Source organism: Apteryx mantelli, chromosome 2 (genome assembly GCF_036417845.1).
Source record: "Apteryx mantelli isolate bAptMan1 chromosome 2, bAptMan1.hap1, whole genome shotgun sequence".
Lineage (NCBI taxonomy): Eukaryota > Metazoa > Chordata > Aves > Apterygiformes > Apterygidae > Apteryx > Apteryx mantelli.
The window spans coordinates 117,264,266-117,286,491 of record NC_089979.1 but is presented as its reverse complement, the minus strand read 5'-3'; the positions used below and the strand labels follow the sequence as shown (position 1 = coordinate 117,286,491).

Genomic DNA, 22,226 nt, shown 5'->3' with positions numbered 1-22,226 from the left:
GCAGATGCATATAAAAACATATTTAAGTTGTATTTTTATTTCAAGTCTTACCATTTTACAGTCTAGCTAGTCTTTAGTTCTTGTACTGCATGTGGCTTGTGAATAGTTCAGCCAGTTCCCATGGCAAGGCTACGTCAGGCAGATGTCAAGGAGCTGCTGGGTTGCTAAAAGCCTGCCTGAATTGAGAGGAGGTAAACTCATACTGACTGCCAGAGCTAACATGACCAAGCTTCCCTGGCTGCGTAGCAAGCCTTGGTCTGTCCTCTACTCCGGTGGTGGGACTCCTGGGGATCCACTGTTGTCATCTCCTTTTCGACTCCTTCCAGAGACTCATCCTTCCTTTATCCTGTTCAGTTTGGCTCTCTAATGTTTGGATGTTTTAGCTGTCAGCCACATGAAGATTTTCATATGCTACTTACAGAGTCTGGATGGCCTGAAACCAGCCCTGCAAGGTTCTGAGTATTTCAGCTCAGTTGAAGAAGATAGCTCCACGTTCAGCATCGGCTTTACGGTTGGGCTTCAGGCTTTCAGCCGTCATCCTCTTTTTAGGACTCAGAAGAAATTTTGTATGGAGCAGCAGGATAGTTGGTAATCAACAGCAGGATATTGCGTTTAGAGTGATCTTGTTAAATCTGCTATAATTGGAGTTGAAGTGAAGAAACCCTGTTTTTTCATGTGATTAAAATGAGATTTTTGCAGGGGCCTAAGGTACATAGGTGTCCAACTTTCTTTGGAGGCTAATGAATGTTTAAGGGTTTCTTATCATCCTGCCTTTGAGAAACTTCAGTTTAACATTGATTAACAGAGTGCTGATTTACCCTTCAAAATTTTAATAGAGATTCATTTTAGTCCCTAAGCATATGTACCACATTCACATCTCATACTGGCTAGTGGATTTGTTTCTTGTATTATGGTAGCACCAAGTAGTTCCTCTCAAGATTTACCATGATGGATGCTGGATAAACACCTATTAAAAAGTATTTTTCTCATCAAAGAAGATGCAATATGTTTTATTTTGTAGTTCTAGTTAAAATTACAAATTAGACTTTAAAATCAAGGTCTAAAAGCATTATCTGAAATATTTGAAAAGAAGCTACAGCTTTTCCTGATTTCAGAACTTTTGCAAGTGCCGATAATCTTTCATTGGTTTTGGAAGGTGTGCACTGAGACAGTAGTTATGACAGCCAAGACTTCAAGACGCCATGCTTACGGATCAAGGCAAGGTTGATTGTTAATAAAAATAAATATTTTCTTATGGTCTTAGCATAGAAGGGAGGTTTGTTTTCCATGAACTGGCTGCGTAATTCAGCAGCTAATTCAACAGCTCTCTTCAAGAGAACAAGAGTCAAAAGAGGGATAAAAAGAAGAGAGAAAAAATGCAGTTCCTTGGGCTTCTGTCTACTTAGTTCTCTGACACAAAAGATACCCCTTAGACATAACACTTGAAAGGGAGATCCGACTTCCTAGGATTGAGGTGGGTTCAGATCTCCATTCATGAGCTTTCCTCAAGGGCTTTCTGAGGATCAGGGTTTTTCTGGCATGATTCTCAACTTGGAGCAAGGCTAGCTTTGCTTGTGATGTTTCTGTGAGCTTTTAATAACTTAGGCTGTATGGTGCAGTTACATGAGTTGCTGGTGGGCCTGTTTTTGGTCCTTCCCAAATTGTGGAAATTTCCTAAAGATAAGTTACTCAGATATTTGGAGGACACCATATACCGTGCCCAGAAGTTTTCTGACTGATATGACAGCTACAGGTCTACTTGAAAATAACTTAAAGTATTAAACTTACTGCTGGATACTTTATTCTTTGAGGTACGATCAGTTTTATTAAGCAACTCTTTTTGCTTTCACATTTTTACGGAAAAATTAAACTTGTCTGGTTGCTATTTATGTTGTATATGCATAATTAAAGGTAATGCTGATTTGTAAGAGCTGTGAAAAATCATCTATACAACTTAGAATATGAGGCAATAGCAAAAAGAAAAAAAACCGTAACCCATTCAATCATGTTCAGCAAAAAGATTCCCCAGAATATCAGCCGTGTTTTAAGGAGAATATAGGGAACATTACTCTGAAATGCAGCCCTTTCTTCTTGAAGTATTTTGGAAAAATGTAAACTTTCTAAGGCGGCAGCAGAAGCTAATTTCAAATATATTTCTGTTATAAAATTATTTCTTCAGGTCCTCTCTTGGTTTGTTTCAGATACTACAGTAATTTTTATACCCTCAAGTAATTTCTCATAGTTATTTTATTGTCAAAGAGAAATTTCTCACAATAAGAATATACCACAGCATGGTATTTTAGACTGGGATTTTTTTCATTTCTACAGTGGGGTACAAGGTGGTTTATTCTTGTGTGTGAAGCTGAGATTCTCACCTCTTTCCCTCTTATCAGTGTTTCAAATCGTACAGTAGATACCTTTTTTAAAGCAACATTCAGTCAGAAGATTTAAGTTTAGGTATAGACTGTCATAAATGAAGCAAAACATACAGTAAGCCAGTTTTACTTATTTTACTGTGTTTTGCAGAAAGTTCTCTGGCAGATAACTTCTAATGTCAAAAAGAGAGACAAGGGCATAAATTCTTTCTATTGCCCCTAGATAAGTTACAGTAAAACATGCTTAGAATAAGGTCTTTTTTATTAGGAAGGCTGATTTGCAAGAAAGATCACAGTTTCTCAGAACTTGGCTTACAGTGACAGAGTGCTTATTGACTTGCCCTTTCGCATAGTTGGATCATGTTTCATCAGCCTTTGGAAGACTCGAAGGTATCAAAAGTAAGTCCTGAGGCTCAAAAGCATACCGTTACATATTAAGAAATATTGACCAAACAAATTGCATCTTACACAAAATTATGATTTCAGTTCCTGCAAGGGGAATGTCAGCCTAGACTCAAAATACAATTAAATAGGCAAAAAATATTCCATTCACAGATGGACTTTTTAAATGTTGCGAGGAAAAAACAATTCGCTAGATTATTAGGTTGAATACCTCAATAAATTATTAACCCTCCCCCCCAACAGATTCACTTATTTTATATTCAATTTGAATTTGGCATTTTCTTGTTTAAAAACCCATCAAACTCTGCCAATTGGATCAATCTACAGAGGATGCATGTACTATATTTCAGTTTCTATCTAGCACTAGATACTCTCCTAATTAAATTAAAAAAAGAACACATGTGCCTGTTACATATTGAAATTAACTAATTTAAGAGAAGTATCAAATTCTCAAAATCAGTGGAAAGATTCTCAAGCTTACCTTGTTCAGAAGACTGTGAATCAGTAAAGTATTTCTAACCTCCTCATCAGAAATCCATAAATATTCAGTCAAATGTTTAGCTGATGTAAATGGCATATCTTATGAGTTTTTGTATGTCTGAATATTTAAGGAACTGTCTTTTGTCCATTAAAATGATTGTTTGCAATTAGAGGGTAGAATACATATTTAGAAATGTAACTAATTTGAGACTTTTCACAAGAGATACATTCTTCAAGTAGATGGACAGCAAAACTGTACCAAGGATAGTAGTCCAGTTCAGAGGCATTTAGGATCGTGCTTAGGTTGCCCGAATGTCAGTAAAATCCCTGGGCCTAACTAATAAAGTTAAGTGCCTCTAAAAATCAGTTGAGAGTAAGGCACTAAAACATTCATAATCAGCCAATATGAAATTTTAGGTAAAGAATTTAGGGCATCTGAATGTCCAAAGTACTCATTACATTCTTAAATCTTAGAGAATTTAAATTTTGAATTTAAATGAAAGCCTTCCACCCCCTCCACCCCCATCCCAAACACTGTTAAATGAAGATCCTGGGAAGAATAAAGAGACTAGCTGTTGGACTGGGACCCAAGTCTGGAAATATATCATTACTGTAGAGAATCTGTAGCATAGAGCTGTCTTTGGTATATATATATGTGTGTGTGTTTGTGTGTGTGTGTGTGTGTGTATAAATAAAAATTTGTCATAGTCAGTGAAGGTCCTGCACCTCCATTTTTATTCCTTAAACTTCCCTAAAATATATTCTGCTCTACCATTTTTTTGAGTTGTGCTTTATAATCAGATTGCTATTTACCCTTTAATAAGCACAGCAATAAAATATATGATGATGTGGCCATTCTGCAATGGAAATGGAATATATTGCAGATTATAAAACTTCTGTCCTGCACTTTTCTTCTGTAATTTAAATCGAAGCATTTTTAGGTCATTGATGTAGTTAGTGGTTTCTAGTGCCAAGCAAGACAGATTGTCTCACAGCAGGTAAACGCAATTTTAGATATTATGGAAGTTTTTTTTAAATCATATTTGAACTTGTGGAGACTTCAATCTGTATAACAAGATTTAAAATACTCAAAAAATACCTCACTGTTTTTGCGATTGTTGTCTAAATGTCCTTTTTGATAAAATACATATATTTTCACCTTTAAAATTTCCAGGACTTATTCTTTGGAGACATTGGCTTGAATACTTGATTTCTGCCGCATATTCATTGCTCTCTTTTATTAGTTCATGTGTCATGAAGCTTTCTGGCTAGGTATATGTGGAGCAGCCAATTATATTTTTAACAAAGCTACTTAGCTCTCTTCCTCCTACATATGTCACCATTTCTTTCCTGAAAAACACTAAAAGACATCTAAACACTGTTTCTGCCTTTTCTTTTGTTCACAATATCACACAGAGCCTGGAATTACCCACTGGAAAAGGCAAACATAATGTAGAAACCACAGGCTTTCTGACAAGATATTCTCACAAGCCAAAGCTCCAAATCCACTGTATGAACTGGCACTGACATTTTTGTAAACCAGCGTTTCTGCCTTTTGTCTTTTTACTGTTGCAACTGCTTTAAAGAGGATTTTTTTCCTCTCTCTGTCCCTCAGGCCACCAGTGTAAAATACTGAACTTGTGTGTGCTCTGTTTTTACAGCTTTGGTTGCTTGATTGCTTTGTTTCTTTTTGGAACTGATTGCACTGTCTAGTATATTGTGCTGTTAATGAAGAAATGTAATGTATATCAGTACGTATTTTAAGATGAGTATTAACATAGAAAGCGAGCGCTCTAACAATATTTTTAGAGGCAGGTAAGGGAATTGATAAGAGACCTAAATGTTAATTTCTTTGCTCTTTCTACAGGTGAGCATAAGCTGAGGATGTTTGTCACTTAAGTGGTTAGAGCATGATAAAGAAATACCGGATGATTTCATTAGATTTTATAACATTCATTTCGCCATTTAGCATTAGCCATGGCAATGTAGCCATTTTAACTTCTAATTTATAGTTATAATTAGCTTTTTTTCCTTCATTTTTTTAACACAGCATGGGACTATAAAGTATTGAATACAAAGTATGGCATGTTTAAGGCTTCTTTTTGCAACCTGTTGTATTTGTCACTTAGTTGCATTTCCTGAGACCAGACAAAATGGGACCAGCAAAATGGGATTTATATATGTATATAAAACATAAATATATATAAAATATAAAAATATTTATGCATTTATATATATTCATAATTTATCTATAGTTTTAGGACTAAAATTACTAATGTCTCTGCCTTAATTTTCTTTTTCATCAGAAAGGCATCAAACAGAAAACTGTGGGACTCATTTGACAAGGAAAAGAAAAGTGATCATGCTCAGGAAATTCAAAGTTCAAAACAGGGTGAATCGCTAAATTGAACTGAACATTGGCAAAATCTTGTCTATTCCTTTTGCAAGATTTTAGACAAAACAGTTGAAATTTAGCAAAATTAGCTTACTTAATGAGATTTTGTCTCTATGAACTGTTGTCAGCGGACTTTGAATGTTATGGGCTGAAACTTTGTAGCATTGCTCTCCTAAGTCTATTAATATCCAAGAAAGCAAACAAATAAGCATTTATGTTCCAAACAGGAAGCTCTGGGAACATGGGCTTTGGTAGTGTACTGGATCCTAATCAAACTTTTGGCCTCTCGTTTTATTGTCTGATAAACGCATTCAGAGTGACACTTTAGGGACGTTCCTGGGTTGATAAAGATGAAAACTTAGTTCTGTGAATGCTATACCTAATGAAGCCTGGCTTCCCTCAGGTTTGTGTCTCATGGTTGATAGGCTGCCTGCTTAATATAAATTATATATTATACTAAACCTGCAGCCCGAGGTCCTCCTCAGACAACTGAGGGAATATAAACAGGAAAAAGAAGTCCTGAGTGTGTTCAGTTCAGAAAGATCTTTAATCAAAATCACTACCCCAGTGAAACCTTTTGGGAAGAAATGTTGCCTGTGAAGTGAATTCCCTTAAAAAATGAGGCAAAAAATAGTAAGGTGAGATTTTGGGAGTGGGAAAACTTAAAAACTGGAAAGGCAAACTTCTTCCCTGTTCAACAGGGTAACATTCTTTGCTTTTTGTTTAAATAAGCATATTTTATCAATTATGACACCTAAAGCCTCTATGATGCTTTATTTTTTTTGACCATGAAGAAGGTATCTGATAATAACAGAAAAAACAGAAATGTGTTAAATATATAATATAATGAGATTCTATGGAGATTATATTATTTTCTGCGGACTGAGCTGTTTTACTACTGGTGATAAGGATTCGTGGAGATTTGATTTGATAGAATTATCAGATGAAGAGATATATTTGCCCATTTTTCTGTAGGTGGTAATAAGACAAGTCTGTAGTCACTTTAATAGAGACAAACCAAGGGGCCTGACAGACATGACTGAGAATTAAACCAACCAGATGACTAGGCTGTGCTGGAAAAGCTTCACCTCTTCATATACGTACATTGTTTCTTTCAAAGTCAATATTAAAAATTAAAGTAGGCTTTCCAAATAATAATGACTGAAAATCTGAAATTCAGATTGATGCATGCACGTATCAAGTGTGCCTGGTCATAATGTACGAAAGGAGCATGGCAAGATGTCAGAGGGCATCTATTTATGTGCATGTCAGAGTCCCTTATAAAATAATCTCATACTGGGAATCTCAAAGGCTCTAGTCCTTGTTGCCTTTGGAAGTGAAGATTTAAGCTGTGACTACACAAATTGATTGGAATATGAGCTTGAAAACTTACTCTGTATTCAAACAAGCTTGGTACCCATTGTCACATAGTATGGAGAGTATAATCTTTCAGTTTCTGAGTACCAAAGATAAGTGGGGGGAGAATATCTCTTTCCTAGGATCTCATAGGCGTTCTTATAAAACCTTATATAGATTTATAGATTTTTTTTTTCCAAGAAAGAATAATGATTTTTCTTTAGCTGCAGGCTAGTTTTATTTCAGAATATGGTATTAGGACAAACAGGAATAACAACTATGTTTAATTCCAGTAAGCAGAAGAGACTTTTGGAGGTAAATAACACCTTTTTTCTTTTAATTCTTACATGAAAGCTTTTTGCTGTTCTGCAGTCAGTGTTTGTCTGCTAGGGCAATTCTAGTGGTAAAGCACAGGTCTGTTACATCAGCATAATGCTGCTTTGCTGTTAGCAATTACTTTCTTTCAGGGTTTGTCAATTAAGCTAATGCTGGTGAAAATACACCTAATTTGTCAAGAAATGGCAGGATGAAATATAGGGGCCATTATATAAATTTGGAGAGAAAAAAGCATCAGGGAAAGAGTGGATGAGACTTGGGTACTTGGTTCATTCCTGCAGTGCTTTCATTCTGGGTATGGATTTGTCCACTGGTGATGCTTGAAAAAATGTAAAGCAGGGAATCATGAGCCATATGTCATCTTTGTCCCGAGTTATACAATACATTTTGCTTCAGAAGAAGCTGTCCAAAATGTTTTGTGCAAAGAGTGTGGTTCGTAGTGTACAATTTTTTTTTTTCCCTTGGAGTCTACTGGCTTGTGTTTTACACATTTACCTATTAGTGAACGAGGAGGCATCATGGTTTAGCTGGTCACTTCTCTATCACTCGAAGTCTCTTTAGACTGAAATTTTCAAAGGCATATGTGCTTTCAGTATGGACTTGTGGTTTGCTAGTAAAGTCCTTAAGCTTTGGGAAGAACTGAGTAAAGAAATAAGTGAAGCTGAGCTTATAGTTCCTGTGTGTAAGGCAAAATGGATTTATTCTGTGGTTACCTGAGAGAATAAAAAAATCTAATAGAAGGCATCAAAGGAAGAAAGGGTAAGGACAGTTCGACTTGGAGAAACAAATGTTTCAAGAACTTTTGCGTTAAACTAAGATATACGTATTGTGTTCAAACTAAAATAAACATAAGCCATATATTCTTTTTATTTCAGATTTCATTATGTGTAACAGTGTATCTCAGTGTATCCCAAACAACTTCTATTTTCTCAGCTAGAACATGGCTGGGTACCTGTAGTCCTGACACTTGGTCTGTGACAGCTCCTGGACTCTGCAATAGGTCTGACTGAAGTAAGTGCTGATGAGACCCCTCTGTGGAGAACCCGGGATAAAGTACATTGTGTTATATATCAGCATTTCATACTGAAATGATAATTATGCAGGTCTTGGGCCTCCAAACACCTATGGAAATCTCATTCAAAGAATCCATGAGACGGATTACACTCTGGCAATAAATTAATTATATACCTGATGTATTACTGTGCATTTTGAGGTGCTTTTCTCCCTCTTCCCTCCAATTAAGATACAAAACCATTCTTTTGACTATCTAGAATTAAAACTTCTGTGGCACTCTGCAAGATAAACTAGAGGATTGCAACCAAGTCTAAGTTGTGGAATTTATTCTGCTGAAATTCTTTCTGTGGTTGCAATTGCTTATGGCATTCATTGTCTTAAACTGGTTTTCATATTTGTGAAATCAGATCTCCTTTAGTACATTTGCCACCATGCATCAGCAGGTGAAGGAACTTCTGTGCAAAGCAGCATGCAGTCCTTCTGGAAGAGAAGCATGGGAGAAATATAAGGAATATTTGGAGCAGATCCTCAGTTGATATAAATTAGTCTAGATGTAGATAATAATGGAACTTGTCTAAGTGATTATTAAAAGAGGTGTCACAAGAAGAAAAATTTTGAAGAGGACTATGTAATATGATTACCTTTGATAGCTGAGAAGTAGACCTGGTGATCTGAGATGAGTTTCAGTTTGTTTTTCCCTTTGAATTGTGTATTTGCCTATATTCTTTATTGTTTTCATTACAGAAGTTGAGAAAGATGACTTCTGTGTATTGAGAGGAGACTTCTGTGAGAGGATAGCTGGGAATCACTGTGTGTCTGTACATGGAATCACAGGAACTATGCTGTTTGCCACCAACTGAGAGTGTGGCCAGTTAGGTTTAATGCTTTTGATTGTAGAGAAATTTGTCACGTTTATGTCTTAGAATTGGTACCTGCGTTTGAAATGTGCAACACTGTGTTGAAGACTGGGCCAAAACAAACAGCTCATTCCCAGGGCGCTGCTTTGTATACTTGATTGGTTTATTAAAAGTTTGGGTGTTATTTGGCTCCCAATATGCTTATGTGACTGAAATTTATTAGCCAGATTGTTCAAAGCCTTATGATCCTGGAGGACTTTAAATGGTCATCATGACAGATGAAAGAACAGTTTCTTGAGTCTTTTCTTAAGTATTAAAACAGGCTATTGCTATAGGCCACGTATATTTATTTTCCTGGATTAAGCTTCTAGCTTTGCAAAAATATAACAAGCTAGAGGGAGTAACATTGTTATTCCTTGGCTGAAAATGATGACATTGATGTGAGCCCTTCTGACAGGGGATTCAAGTAGAAAATATTGGTGGCAATCCATTAGGAACATGAGAATCCTTTTGAAATACGGAATCAGGTGTAAACCATAAAAAATTGTTTAATTCCTGGATTGGTTGTTACACTATTCTCATCCCTGCTGTCATTTGTAAATATCGGATTTCATTGCGGGTTGGAAGAAAAGCCAGTGCTATTCCTTCTGCATTCTGAGGCAGAGATTTCAGCTGGGATACTGTTACTCACATTTATTTTCCTTTTTCTTTTTAAAAGACAACTGGGTGTTTCGCAGGATCTGAAATCTGATCCAGAATGTTTCAGTCCATCCAGCTTATCTCATGTTTGACCATCATTGCAGCTGGTGGTTGTGTGCTGGCCCGCGTGAAGTGGGTTGGCGGCCATAGCGGTGCTCTTTGTGCTCAGATGCTCGTGGCGCTGCAGCTCCGTAGCAGAAAACTGGCCTCTGCTAAATGACAGTCTCGGTTGAAGTGCCAACACTAAATAAGTCTGAATAACCCTTTACATGCAAAGGTGCCTGCAGCATCTAGGAACAGAAAACAGAGACAATGACTACAGCTATTTTTGTAGGGACGATAGAGAGGGGACAAAGCGAAGACGAGACAGGGTAGGAAATGAAATAAAGCTTCAGACATTAATTTCCTTCTAAAATATTCATTGTCTTTGTTTTTTAAGGTCTCATCTTCAGTCTTTTAAAAGTCACTGAATGCATAGGATTCCACAGACCTTTCAGAGCTTTTGGGTTTTTTTTTTCATATTAAGACTGAGTCTTTCAGTGTGAGAACTGGCATGGGTTATTCATATCCTGCTATGTGAATATCCAGCAGCAGACTCATCTCCCAAGTACATACATGTATTTCTGTGGAAAACATGGAAAACAGAGAGGGAAAGCACACTATTGTCAGTCTAATGATGTAGGTCCTGAAAACTATGACTGATGACTGATTAGTAGTGTGTTCAAGATAAAATTCTAGGATTTATTTTATTTAATTTTGGGTGGTTTTTTTTTTTTTTTGAACAATCGGGTTTATATTTGGAAGCTTTCCTTTGAAGTCATAGAGACTTGAAGCTTTTGTTTTTAATGTGAAACCTGGGATTTTCATAGAATTGCTTGATGCCAGGAACTGGAGCTTTTAAGTAAATGTCAAATAATGGGAAGTTCATGCTTTAAACCACAAGAGTTTGGCAACATTGAGGGCAGTGTGCACTGATAATCTTAAAACAATGCTATAATCCATTTCCAGTGGTTTGCAGGAATCTGATGAGTTAATTAGTAAAGATAGCAAAGCTATCTTTGTATGTCTGAATCATGTATGTATTGCGTAGCAGAAACCATGACTGACTTGACCTCTTTTTGTCGTGGGAGGTCCTCGGTGTGTTCAGAGATTTGAAATATACTCCAAAATCCTCCTATCCACCTAGTTCTAGCATATGGCTTGGTGTCGTGAGCCATTTTTGCGAGTGGAGAATCATCACAGGATGAGAAGGATCCTAACATGTCAGTACTGCCTACACCAGCCATTTTTCAGTTCCAGTAGCCATTCAGCTGCAATGATTTTGCTTTTTTGCTCAGCAGCTTTATTGCAAGGATATACCTGAGTTTCGCTCTTGCAGGATTGTACCCTGCGTGCCGCTGATGATGGTTAGGAGTAGTTTTTGCTTCACAGGATGCAATATGTTGCTTGGCCTTAAAACCTGCTGATCATCTCTTCTGGGAGGATACTTGTTTGGGGTATAAGGATCTCAAAATTCCTGCTTCAGTGACTATAATATATTTGATGCCCTTGACACCTTCAAGGTAACCCCTGATGCATAATCCTGAAATGGCTGTCTCTCCTGTGGTGGGCTTTTTCTGATTGTCACAAGTCTCTCTGTTTAATTTCAGTTGATTGTCACCTATCAGTTGCTCATTGAGGAGGGTTTTTTTAGTGTTTTTGCTCATGTTGCTATTCTGCACAGCTTTCTTGACAGCTCTTCTTCTGGGCATAGTTTTTAAACTCTTGCATTAAATTACGTGTATTCCTTCCTACAGACTTTTCTTGGAGTCTGCGTGGTATGTGTTACATAAATGCACACAACCGTACATGCCTTGCTCCATCCCTTTCTCTTTGAGCTCTGGCAATATCTGCTCCAACTCGGTAGTGCCCTCAGCTTCTAAAGTGAAAATCCCATTAATAAACAAAATAATTTAAGAAATACCAGCATTTCCATCCCAAAGCATATGCTGATCAGCCGGTGCTTCTAACTTCTTTACTTACCAATTCTGTAATGTCTGTTAAAGTGGTTCTACAAACAGCCTGGTGGACATCCTTGTTTTCTCTGTTTACTCCTGTGTGGGATACCAAGTTGCTTCAAGGAATTGAAGGCTTAGATTTTGTTGCAAGCTCCTGTAGACCATTTCTAAGATCCCAACATCTGTATAAGATTTTGCTCACTTAGAAACTGCAGGGGTTGTTGCTAGGCAAAAATAACCTTCCCTGTTTCCACCTGAGGATCGAAAACACAACTGCATGTGTTCCGCCGCTTGCGTCACTTCAGTACCTGAAGGTTTGACAGTCAAATCATTGCTGACATTTCTGTTGATCTGCAAGAAAGAGAATAATCAAGTATGTTTTTCCATAGCAGCGCTGTTGCTGCAGGACTGACAATAGTGAAATGTGTGTTCATCACTGAATAACCAGATATCCTGGAAACATGCAAGGAACAGCTATGTATTTTGAATTAGAATGTCTCACTTTTTATGGATATTTGGTGACCAATTCCTTTTTGCTATTTATACACTCCCTGAAGTATTTTATAGAAATATGAGTCCCTTTTGAAAATCCACCCAAACAACCAGAAGTGTATTTTACGTATTGTAATATGTAAAAGATTAGTCATCACTTATATATTGCCTAATGAAGGAGAAGGAAATTTATATTGAGGGAAGAGAGAAAAGCTTGACTGTAAGTGCTATATGTCCCAGCTCTTCTTTCATTATTTTTGGGTTTTGGCCAGAAGATAATTATAAAGGATTTTTTTAAATCATCCTAAGAAGCATTGTCATTGCAGGTTTGAAAAATGCTAGCTGCACACTATAAGTTTCTTTTTCCACTTGCTTATGTGTTCTTGGGGAAATTTATGAATCTTTTGTTTCAGTTTAATATTGTATGGTCTTCTCATAATTTGCCAATGAAAAATTAGGTTGGCATCAGGGATGTTAAGTGCAACAGTGTGGGAAGTTCAGTTTATAAAAAATACATCTTTGGTAAAGCATGATAAGATTATTTTGAGCATCTGTGGCACAGGCCCAGAAATGTTGTTTATGGGAGTCTTGGCAAATCCCTCCGCTTGCTGGATGTGATATCCTTTGCTTGGTTGGTTTGTTGTCTGTTTTTTGTTTTGCTCTGTTTGTTTATTTTATGAATAGTTAATTCACAACACATGGTAACACTGAAGAATCCTGAAATAATTTGTGTCTCAGCTTTGGTATAGCTATCTATTTCTCAGGTTTGAGCTTTTAGATTTTGCAGTGTTGTACCTCCTGGCTGTTCTTTTTCCAGGTGAAAATGCAATATACTGCATTTCCTTCCCACCCCGTGCTCATTTTGAAGTGCAGGGATGCGGAATAATGGAAGATGGTTATGAGGAAAGGTTCTAAGAAGTCAGTTGTTTTTTATTTTCTTTTTCTTTTTCCTGGGATATTGCCTCTGTGAAATATAGTTGCATGTGCTTGAGATGTAGTCTTTCATATTTTGTTGTTTTTGCCACTCATCACCGTCATGTTGTGGATCCTGTAAGTGCATTTTTCTATGAGATATTTCTGAAAATGTCTTGTTAGGTATACAAAAAAGTGAGTGAGAAGACATACTTTGTATTATTTTGTAAAAATTATTAAGTGGTTTGAAGAGAGGAAATATTTTTATGTATATAAATTTGCAGGATGGTAGAAGTTTATATAACCGTATGTTCTTTGCCTCCATGTGCCTGAGATTCTGGAGAGAGCAGAAGTTGATTTTATGAAATGTTAAATTCCATTTCTGGCTTATAAAGTTTGGGAATGTTAATGTTATGAGCTGCAATGCACTGTCGCATACTGTACAGCGTTTCTAACCATGTGTAATTTAAAATGTGCATCAGAAACAAGGAGTCTGTTAGAGTTAGGTCATTTGCAGCTCGACCTTTTTTACCCTCCCCCCCCCCCCAAGCAGAATAGTGCGTATTTCTTCCCCTTGGCTTTTTTTGTGTATTTGCACAAATTGCCTCAACATATGCATATTTATACATATGCAAGGTTTCAGAAGGCAACAGGTTGTTTCAAGGCAGTTCAGCACATGGCTATAGTTTGTGAATAGGTCAGACATTCCAAAATGCTCCTCTTCTGTTTGACGAGTTATTCTGCTCGCAAACACGATTCTGATGCACAGCATCTACTGCATTGCTGAGGCAACGCTTTTTTTCAGGTTTACGTTCTGAACTATAACCTGGAAGTGTCCTTTTTTCCTCCATGATGCCTCAGAAGGAAAGTTTTTTTTCTTGTTGTTTGTCGTGGGATAGGATTTCTTCCTTTTCCTCCTCCCATTCTTGATCATTTCAACTTTTGCTCAGCTTATTAAATCAACATCTGAATTCACTGCCCTGGTAAAGGAGGTCACTTTCCTAAAGCACCCACCTAACTTCTTTTTCAATATTGTTGGAATACTGAAACTTTAATTGGAGCTGAAGCTGTAGTTAAAAAAACAGACAAGTCCTTTTTGCTCATGCCCTCATTGATTTCTGTTGAAACAAACAGATGAGCTTATATATAAATATGTATGCATGCTTTTTTTTTTTTAATGAAAAGTGCTGGAATTCACTAAAAAAGGTTAAAATTGAAGTGAGTAATCTTCAGTGCATAATGCAATTGTTAATTTTAGCTCTTTGCGTAGGAGCTGTTATGACTTGAACAGCCGGCTCTAGCCTTCATTAGAGAAGAAGCAGGCAGTTTTGAGACAGGTGGAGCTGGATCAAGCTGTGAAAGTGATTTGCTTGAAACTGGTCATTAGCCTTAGAAATCTGGTCCTATCTATTGAATCCTTAATCCTACCATGATTATTACCCTTATTATTATTTACTTTTCGTCTCTTTCCAGGTTGACAATGATCCATCAAACTCTCTGAAGGGCCAGCATGGAGATTGGCATTCTGAACTGTTAGTGGGGACATGGGACTCACGTTGTCATTGATCATTTGCGTGGACTTACCCAGCGAAGAGCAACGGAAGACTCTAGAAAGACAGCGGGAATTATAGCAGTTTTTCAGGTAAATGCCTCCTTTGTTGTAGCTAATAATTTCTGGCTGTGTTTTTGTGAACATCGTGTAAGCGCATAGAAGAGCTACAGAGATAGTATGTACCTGAAGAACTTGTGCATGTGTGCATGCATTTTTGATGTAAGCCCTTAAGAAATTTAAGATTATTTAACAGAGCAGTTTCAGTTCCTATCATTCATTGTGTTTTGAAATTTCAGCAAAGCAGTTGAAGTTTCAATTGTAACTGCAGAATAGCCAATAATATTATCCTTCTTGGGGGGGAGGGCATAGGAGGAATGAGAATAACTCAAAGCTTAAATTGCTTACTGTGACCTAATTTGCAAGCTAAATACTCAAATTGATTTATTTACGATATGTATAGTTTCATATTTTGCAAAATCCACAGTCCTTCTCAAAAGAGAAGATAGTGTTTTAATATATTATGTAGGAAAAAATTTAATATTTTATTATTGTCAAAAGAAAAGCAAAAATTCGAATAAGTAGGGTTTTCAAACTTAGCATCTTTTATTCTTTCAGTTAAACAAAATATAGTTTAAAAAATTGAAGGTAAGTGATACCAGAGCTGTTGAATGTTAATTACAAACTGTAATTTAAAAAAAAAAAAGAAAAGAACACGCACACATGACAAAGTGTAGTTTTGCTTAATAACCACAGTTTCCCTGTTTCACTGTTAAGAAGTGGCGAGCTATTCCAAAGTCTATTTTTGAAATAGCTCCCCTTCTCTTCTGCAGTTATTTTTCCTGAAGATACATTTTAAGCCAATGACGGGGAGAGTGAAGTTATTCATGAGTCTCATTTGACAACTGATCAGTGGGGGGAGGCTTGGAGAGGGAGTTGTAGAGAGGAAGAGAAAAAATAATAATAGGCTTTAACTTTGAAAAGCCTTTAAAGCTTCTGTACAACAACCCATTGTGAGATGAGAGTAAATGCAGTTCAGTTAAGATATCTTCATTAGGAATACCTGCCAAAGGCTTCCTGTAGGATTTCCGTAGTGCTGGATAGTGACATGGGGTTTGGGAAGAGGCTTATGATTTTAATGACGGAGCGGTCAGTTTGATGTCTGAAAATGTTGACCCCGAGAGCTTTATTGCCAAATTTAGATTTTGTATTTATATTGAATTATTACCTCTTCAACTGATGGGTTTTTTTTTAAACCAGTAATGAATGCCATGGGTTTCTTCTATGTACAAATCCATGGCTGAGTGCTGAAAACCTACAGTATCCTTGTTGGCCCTTGTTTTTTATTTTGTTTTTGTTTGCTTGTTTTTCTTTTATTTAAAAAAGAAAAAAAGGTCTAGAGGAGGAGAGCGCTGACGTGCCTGTGAGCTGCACATATCAATGGGTCCTTCTCTGCCAGATGCCTCTGAGCATTTTTGAGAAGAGTCCCTCGCCTCCCCAGCTGCACCTCTGGAGGGCTTGGGGATGCGCAGGGAGGTGCAGGGCTGGGAAGCACCTTGCCTTAAGCCTGTTTTCCACCAAGAACATTTAGATCAGAGCTGTGTTTGTTTACCCTGACTCAATTCTGCTGTTATCCGATATTGTTGATTCACTACATCTCTTCAGCCGGAGTGTGCATAGCTTTCAACTCTTGAGCTGCTTATTTTGGTTTGTTTATCAAAGGAAATGAAATGACTTGGGAATTAAAAACAAAAATTCACCCTCAGTATTTTTGTGTGTGTGTGTGTGTATGTGTGTATGTTTGTGTGTGATATCTTGACCTTTCAGGTCACCAAATCTTGTTACTTTAGTTTCTGTCTGGAAGAATGTCTGAGCAAGGTAAATTGAACCAGGAGACAGCAGAGGAAGCTGTGAAAGAGCAGGAAACTGCCATCTCCGAAGCAACCTCAGACAACTGTATCCTCAATAAATCTGAAAGCTCGGAAGTAGAGGAAAAAGAGGAGAAGTTGAGTGATGCCAAGACGGAGCTGCAGGTAAGACAGGAATAGTGAATGGCTGCTTTAAACGTCAGTGTGTTACTATTGCCTTTCCATTTCTATGATCCTTTCCACCTGGCTACATTTCCTATAGTCTTCTCTAATAATTTGAAACTGATTTTTTTTTTCTCCCTGTAAAATAAATGTTATTTCATTTGCTTTTCAAGCTATTTAAGCTGCTATTCATATTATTAATTTTTCTGAGAAGTTAATTCCTAGACATCTGTGCTAAAAGTTGGTGAAATATTTGGCTGTTTTTCCTTTTGGAGGATTTATAAAACTACCTTGATCTCATGAATTTACAGGTAATATTAATGAATAAATACTTAATGTGTGGTTTGGTTTGTAGGTGTTACTGCCAACAAAAAGTTGTTATGCAAAGTTTAAGAAGGTAATTTAATAATAGGACTTCATTGATTTAGGAATTTTGATCCTTTTTGCTCAATTGAATATAAAACAAAGGGAGAGACTACAATTTAAGAGGGATTTGGAGAAGAAGAGTATTTACTTAAGTATATCTCTTCTTGTATTTTTATTACATGCAGAATTACAGGACACTGCGCAGTCTGTGTGTTGGTTTTCCTTGCTTTCCAAACTGGGTTTGGGAAAGTTGTTTTTGCAGTCAGCACATGATAAAATTTTAGGAGTGATTTAATCTCTGTATTTATTGGTAATATTCTGGCAATGCACATTTTTCACTGAACTGATAAGTGCTTGTCCTTTTTCTGTACCCAGAAACGAGGCGCAAACCAGAACCAGCAGAAAAAGAGATCTAAGGTGAGGGTCTGTCTCTATTTGAAATTGCATTCTGAGCTGCCATGCTTGGATAAAGAGCTCCATTCAAATGTCTGTTTGCAACTGAAATGATGGCCTTTCATCAGTTGTTTTGGGGGGTTGTTTTGTTTTTTTGTTTTTGTTTTTTTTCCTTTTACCGCATAATCTTGTCTCACAAAGGCAGAGGAGTGCCTCTAGAAGTGATGTGTCTGGCTTCCCATTATTTATCCATCATATTTTATGCTACTGGGCTTGCTATGTACTTGCAAGGGTAGACAGCATATGTGCTTGTATGTGCCACTGGGGAAGGAAAAAGCTCATTCCTTTTGCTTTAGAAATTAACATTTTTGTTTGAATTTTATTTAAATGAAATATTCTGACTTCAAGGAGCAGAGACTGCCTAGCTCTCTTCCTCCCAGTCACCTTTTCTTGACATAGGAAAAAATGCTTCTTTGGAATATTCCAAGTGCAGATCCATAAAACTTACATTTTATTGTCCACATTCAGGTCTGTTGCTTTTGGATACCACCAAGGACCCAGAAAAAATCCTTTGGGTTTAACTTCATGTTGGATTAGGTTTGGTGTTGCATTATTTGTTCTTTGCTTTTATCAGATTTTCTGGTGGAATTAAATGAACTATAGCAGAAACGTTTAAAAGCAAAAAGAAACCTTCTACCTTCCCTATGTGGCAAATGGCTCATTGCTCTGAATCATTTTCTGTCTGCATCTAAGGCAGATATAATTTTGCTGGCTGAGTAGGCAGGTAGTTATTTGCAATGTTTAGAATTAGCTGGTGCGTGGAGACTTGGGGTCAGTAGTAGTTTTCTTTGTTTTCTTTTCTTTCTCTCTTATTCAGTCAGGAGCTAAAGGAAAACTCGTCCGGAGTCTTGCTGTGTGTGAAGAGTCGTCCCCTCGCCCAGGAGCAGAAGGTCTTCATGATAATCAGGTACATTTACAATCATTGCCGTTAGCTGCATGGTTGACCTCCATGTTCAACTGCATGATTATGTAACTTAATTGGGCATTTAACAATATCTTTTTTGGGGGAAAAATTACATCCGGCAATGCACACGTTTTTATGAAGTTATCTGGCTTAGCGTGAACTTTATTTTGAAATATCAAAGTAGTTTTACAGTATGTCACAGGGTATTGTTTGCTTTTTTTTCCAGACCCCCTGAAAATTTCAACAAATGGAAAAGAATTCAAAAGAATTCAGATTTTAAAATTAAAAAATAGTAACAAACAAAAAGAATATTAAAATGTTCTTTTCTGTAAGGCTATCTCTTTCGAGGCTACACCAGATAAAGTTCTGAATACGCTCTGTTTTCTGGTTCCTCTGAGACCCAGTTTATATCCCTGTCCCTACCTTACATAAAGTACACAGGTCCTTCACACTCTAACCTACCTTGGTAGAGCCAAGGGTGCCTCATGCTGAGTGGAATTCATTTTCTAAACACTTGGCGTAGACTTTCCAGTATAGAAAAGCATGTATATGAATTCATCTGTACTGACAGTGTTGTGTGCCACCCCACACCACCTCACCTAGATATTCTAGTACTGGTGATAGTCTTTGTAGACTCACTTTGAAAAACAAAAAAGCAAAACTAAAAATACGCTTTTTTGTTTGCCTGGTAAGAGAAAGACTTCAAAAATCAAAACCAAAATAACATGAGCACTGCCTGTAATTTATAAGATGTATGTCTGCAAATGAGATCTGCCATAGAGAGAGTTTAAGCAAACGATTTCTGTGAGCCTAGCACAAACACAAAAAATCACATGTAAGTGTACTTTCTTGCAGTTTCCTCTATTGACTTGAAATGAAACAAATTCGACTCTCCTCTGGGCTTATAAGTATGGAGGGTTTTTTTTATTTTTTTATTTTTCTTTTCAAAAGACCAAAAACAGGGTTGTTTAGCAGGGGGATGTCTACATGTTCTACTGCTCTACAATGAAGCTTATGCAGTAGATAGGCAGGTTATTTTATCAGTTGTTTTGTTGTAGGTATATGCTTTAAGCTTGACTTGCGTTACTAAAGATGCGTGGCCTTTGTTCTGCTTTTATTTGTATTTTCTATTGTTTAATGGACAATGAAAAGGAGAATAATATAAAGAGATTGTATTAAACATCGCATGGTAGTTTATAATGTACTGCACAGGACATGTATTAAATGTCAGTGAGACTGGCAGGCTTTGAGGTAAAATTCCTCTCCAAATTGCACCCTGATGCCAGACAGAGGAGGGGTTCCTTTTGCACACAGTCTCTGGTCATCCCTGATTTTGACCAGGTACGACAAACGTTTCTTTGACCATGTCAAAACATTTGCGAGAGATAAAATGCCTCCCTGGGCCCCAGTGTCTGTCTCCGAAAGGCAGTTGGCTTGGCATAATGAGTTAGAGAGGAGCTGCGTTTTGTTCTCGCTGACCTCTTCCTGGTGAATGCAGCTCAGCTTTGCAATGGAAAGCTGGACCTGCAGTCTCCTCCTTGGACTGGCTGAAGGATACAGGAGTGTTATGCCAATCAAAACACTTTTTGCTTTCATTTTAGAGGAGAAAAAGCCTATTTTCCATTTGGATCTTTTTTTTTTAATTATTTTATTTTAATGGTTTACAAGCACAGGGAATTAATTACCAGAGAATGTACAGTACATTGCCAGAACTACAGAGTATGGATTGTACTGCAAACTTGATGTTTGTATTTATATTTGAATACTTGCCTTCATTTTCCTGTGTAGGAAAAAAAACTTGTTTACCTGTATTACTTGATCTTGAACGCTTACCTGATGGTTTACTATGTCCTTATTTAAAAGGAGTGTTGCCTTTAATGTTATACTATTGACCTATAAGTGTATTATTGCAACTCGAACATTTATTTTGTTGTTTGCTATACTTACCTTGTATCAATGTATTTATTAACACTGTATTTTATTATTGAGAAAAATCAATAAAAATATAACAAAATATACAATAGATTGCTTTCACGACTCTACAGCCCTTTTGTGTGTTTCTTCTAGTGCAAGCAAATATATTAGTATGTTATATGTAAACTAGTAGATACTATGTGTTCATATGTGTGCTTATGTGTAAAGTCTATCGTTTTTCTTTTCATTGAAATAAGTGCATTTTAACAGCCACTTTAAAGCTTAGGATTGATGTCCTGAGAATGGAACGGCCAGTTACATTTTTCTCCTCTGTTTTGAAAAGCTAATGGCACAGTCGCTCTACTTTGGGCAGTGCAGGGAATCCAGAGTTATCCTTTGGGGTCTTTTGGCAGTGGTTCATCCAGAGTTTGTTGTTTGAATGAAAAATTGAACTGCCATTTCAAGTGAAAGAAAGCAGGCATAATGTTATGTTAGTCCTTTGAGTCCTCTGAGCAGGTTAGCAAACATTTTTCTATGTATCCTTATCTCAAGTGACCAGGAATTCCCGCTCTTTCCCTGTGTACACTCAGTTTTCAGTTAATATTTTCATCCAAAACTAACAAAAGTGGGGATTAAGGACAGTAGTTCAGGTTAATATTTTGGCTCTAGGGCTTTGTCTCTCTTTTACAGTGCTTTTTATCTCAAGTCTACTATACCGCATTTGAGCTTCATAAAAGAGTAGATAATGACTAAGCTGAGAAATTATTCAATTTCTGTCTTACTGTGGCATGTTTATGCTGATAAACTTGTTCTGTTAGGCTTTTGTCTTACATGTGTTGTGGTGGCTGATTCACAATTAAAAAAAATTAAGAAATCTAAAATCTATAATAATTACTGAAGGCATCATTTGAATTCAGAATGATCTGGTTTCTTAAAAACACCCCATAGTTTAAAGTTTTGTATTTTTGTATGCTGGCATTCTTTGGAAAAATATGATGGAAGAGAATTTACTAGCATGCAAGAAATTCTGGTTTTCTCCAGTATTGGTAAATTTAGATTTCATTTACATGATGGCTGAAATTTATCAGGCATGCAGGACTCATATATTAAAGAAAACTGTGTTACTGGGGAGTTTTGCAACAGCTTAAATCAAGTATGCATTTTTACACATTTAAACATATAGTATTGTTTTGGCCATTTTTCTTCAAAAGAATATGCATACCGACATATGTGTCTTTTAATTTTGTACAATCAGATTCTTTTCTTTTGAAGTTATAATGATATTATTTATATATTTGAAGAAATACCAATTTCTCTTTTGTTGAAACAAAAAAACAATATAAAGTTTTATTGTAAGTGGGGAATAACAAGTTATTAGAAGCAAATCCGAAAAGGCAAGCTAGCATGAATTCTCAGTTTTAATTAATTTTTTCTTCTTAAACTGGAGCATGCTTTCCAAGGGATTCAGACTATGAATCCCTTGGAAAGCATGCTCCAGGCTTCATAAATTTTATCCTCAAAATTTTAGTATTTCACTAAAGTTTTGAGGATAAAATTTATGAAGCCTTGGAGAAGTTTGCTTAGCACACTTTGAAAGTTGCAGTGTACATTTTCCCCCTTCTGCAAACAGCATGTTTGCAAGTGTCTTTAAATATAAAGCCCCTGATAACTTAATAAGCAGTCTGTGTACAGCTG

General features: G+C 36.7%; 1 protein-coding gene across 13 annotated transcripts in view; it reads left to right on the top strand.

Annotated features, from left to right (window-relative positions):
- The window catches only part of ARPP21 (cAMP regulated phosphoprotein 21), a 146,144-nt gene that overhangs the window by 22,658 nt on the left and 101,260 nt on the right, over positions 1-22,226 (top strand). For 12 of the 13 annotated variants that reach the window (XR_010883446.1, XR_010883445.1, XM_067291304.1 and 9 more), the window contains exons 2-5: positions 14,789-14,957; positions 16,692-16,897; positions 17,636-17,677; positions 18,531-18,620. Coding sequence is in view for 11 of the 13 variants with exons in the window: in XM_067291304.1 (XP_067147405.1) it covers positions 16,730-16,897; positions 17,636-17,677; positions 18,531-18,620 (300 nt within the window). In the remaining 2 variants the exon portion in view is untranslated. The remainder of the gene's footprint in view (positions 1-14,788; positions 14,958-16,691; positions 16,898-17,635; positions 17,678-18,530; positions 18,621-22,226) is intronic. The other variant, XM_067291300.1, reaches the window with a different exon arrangement.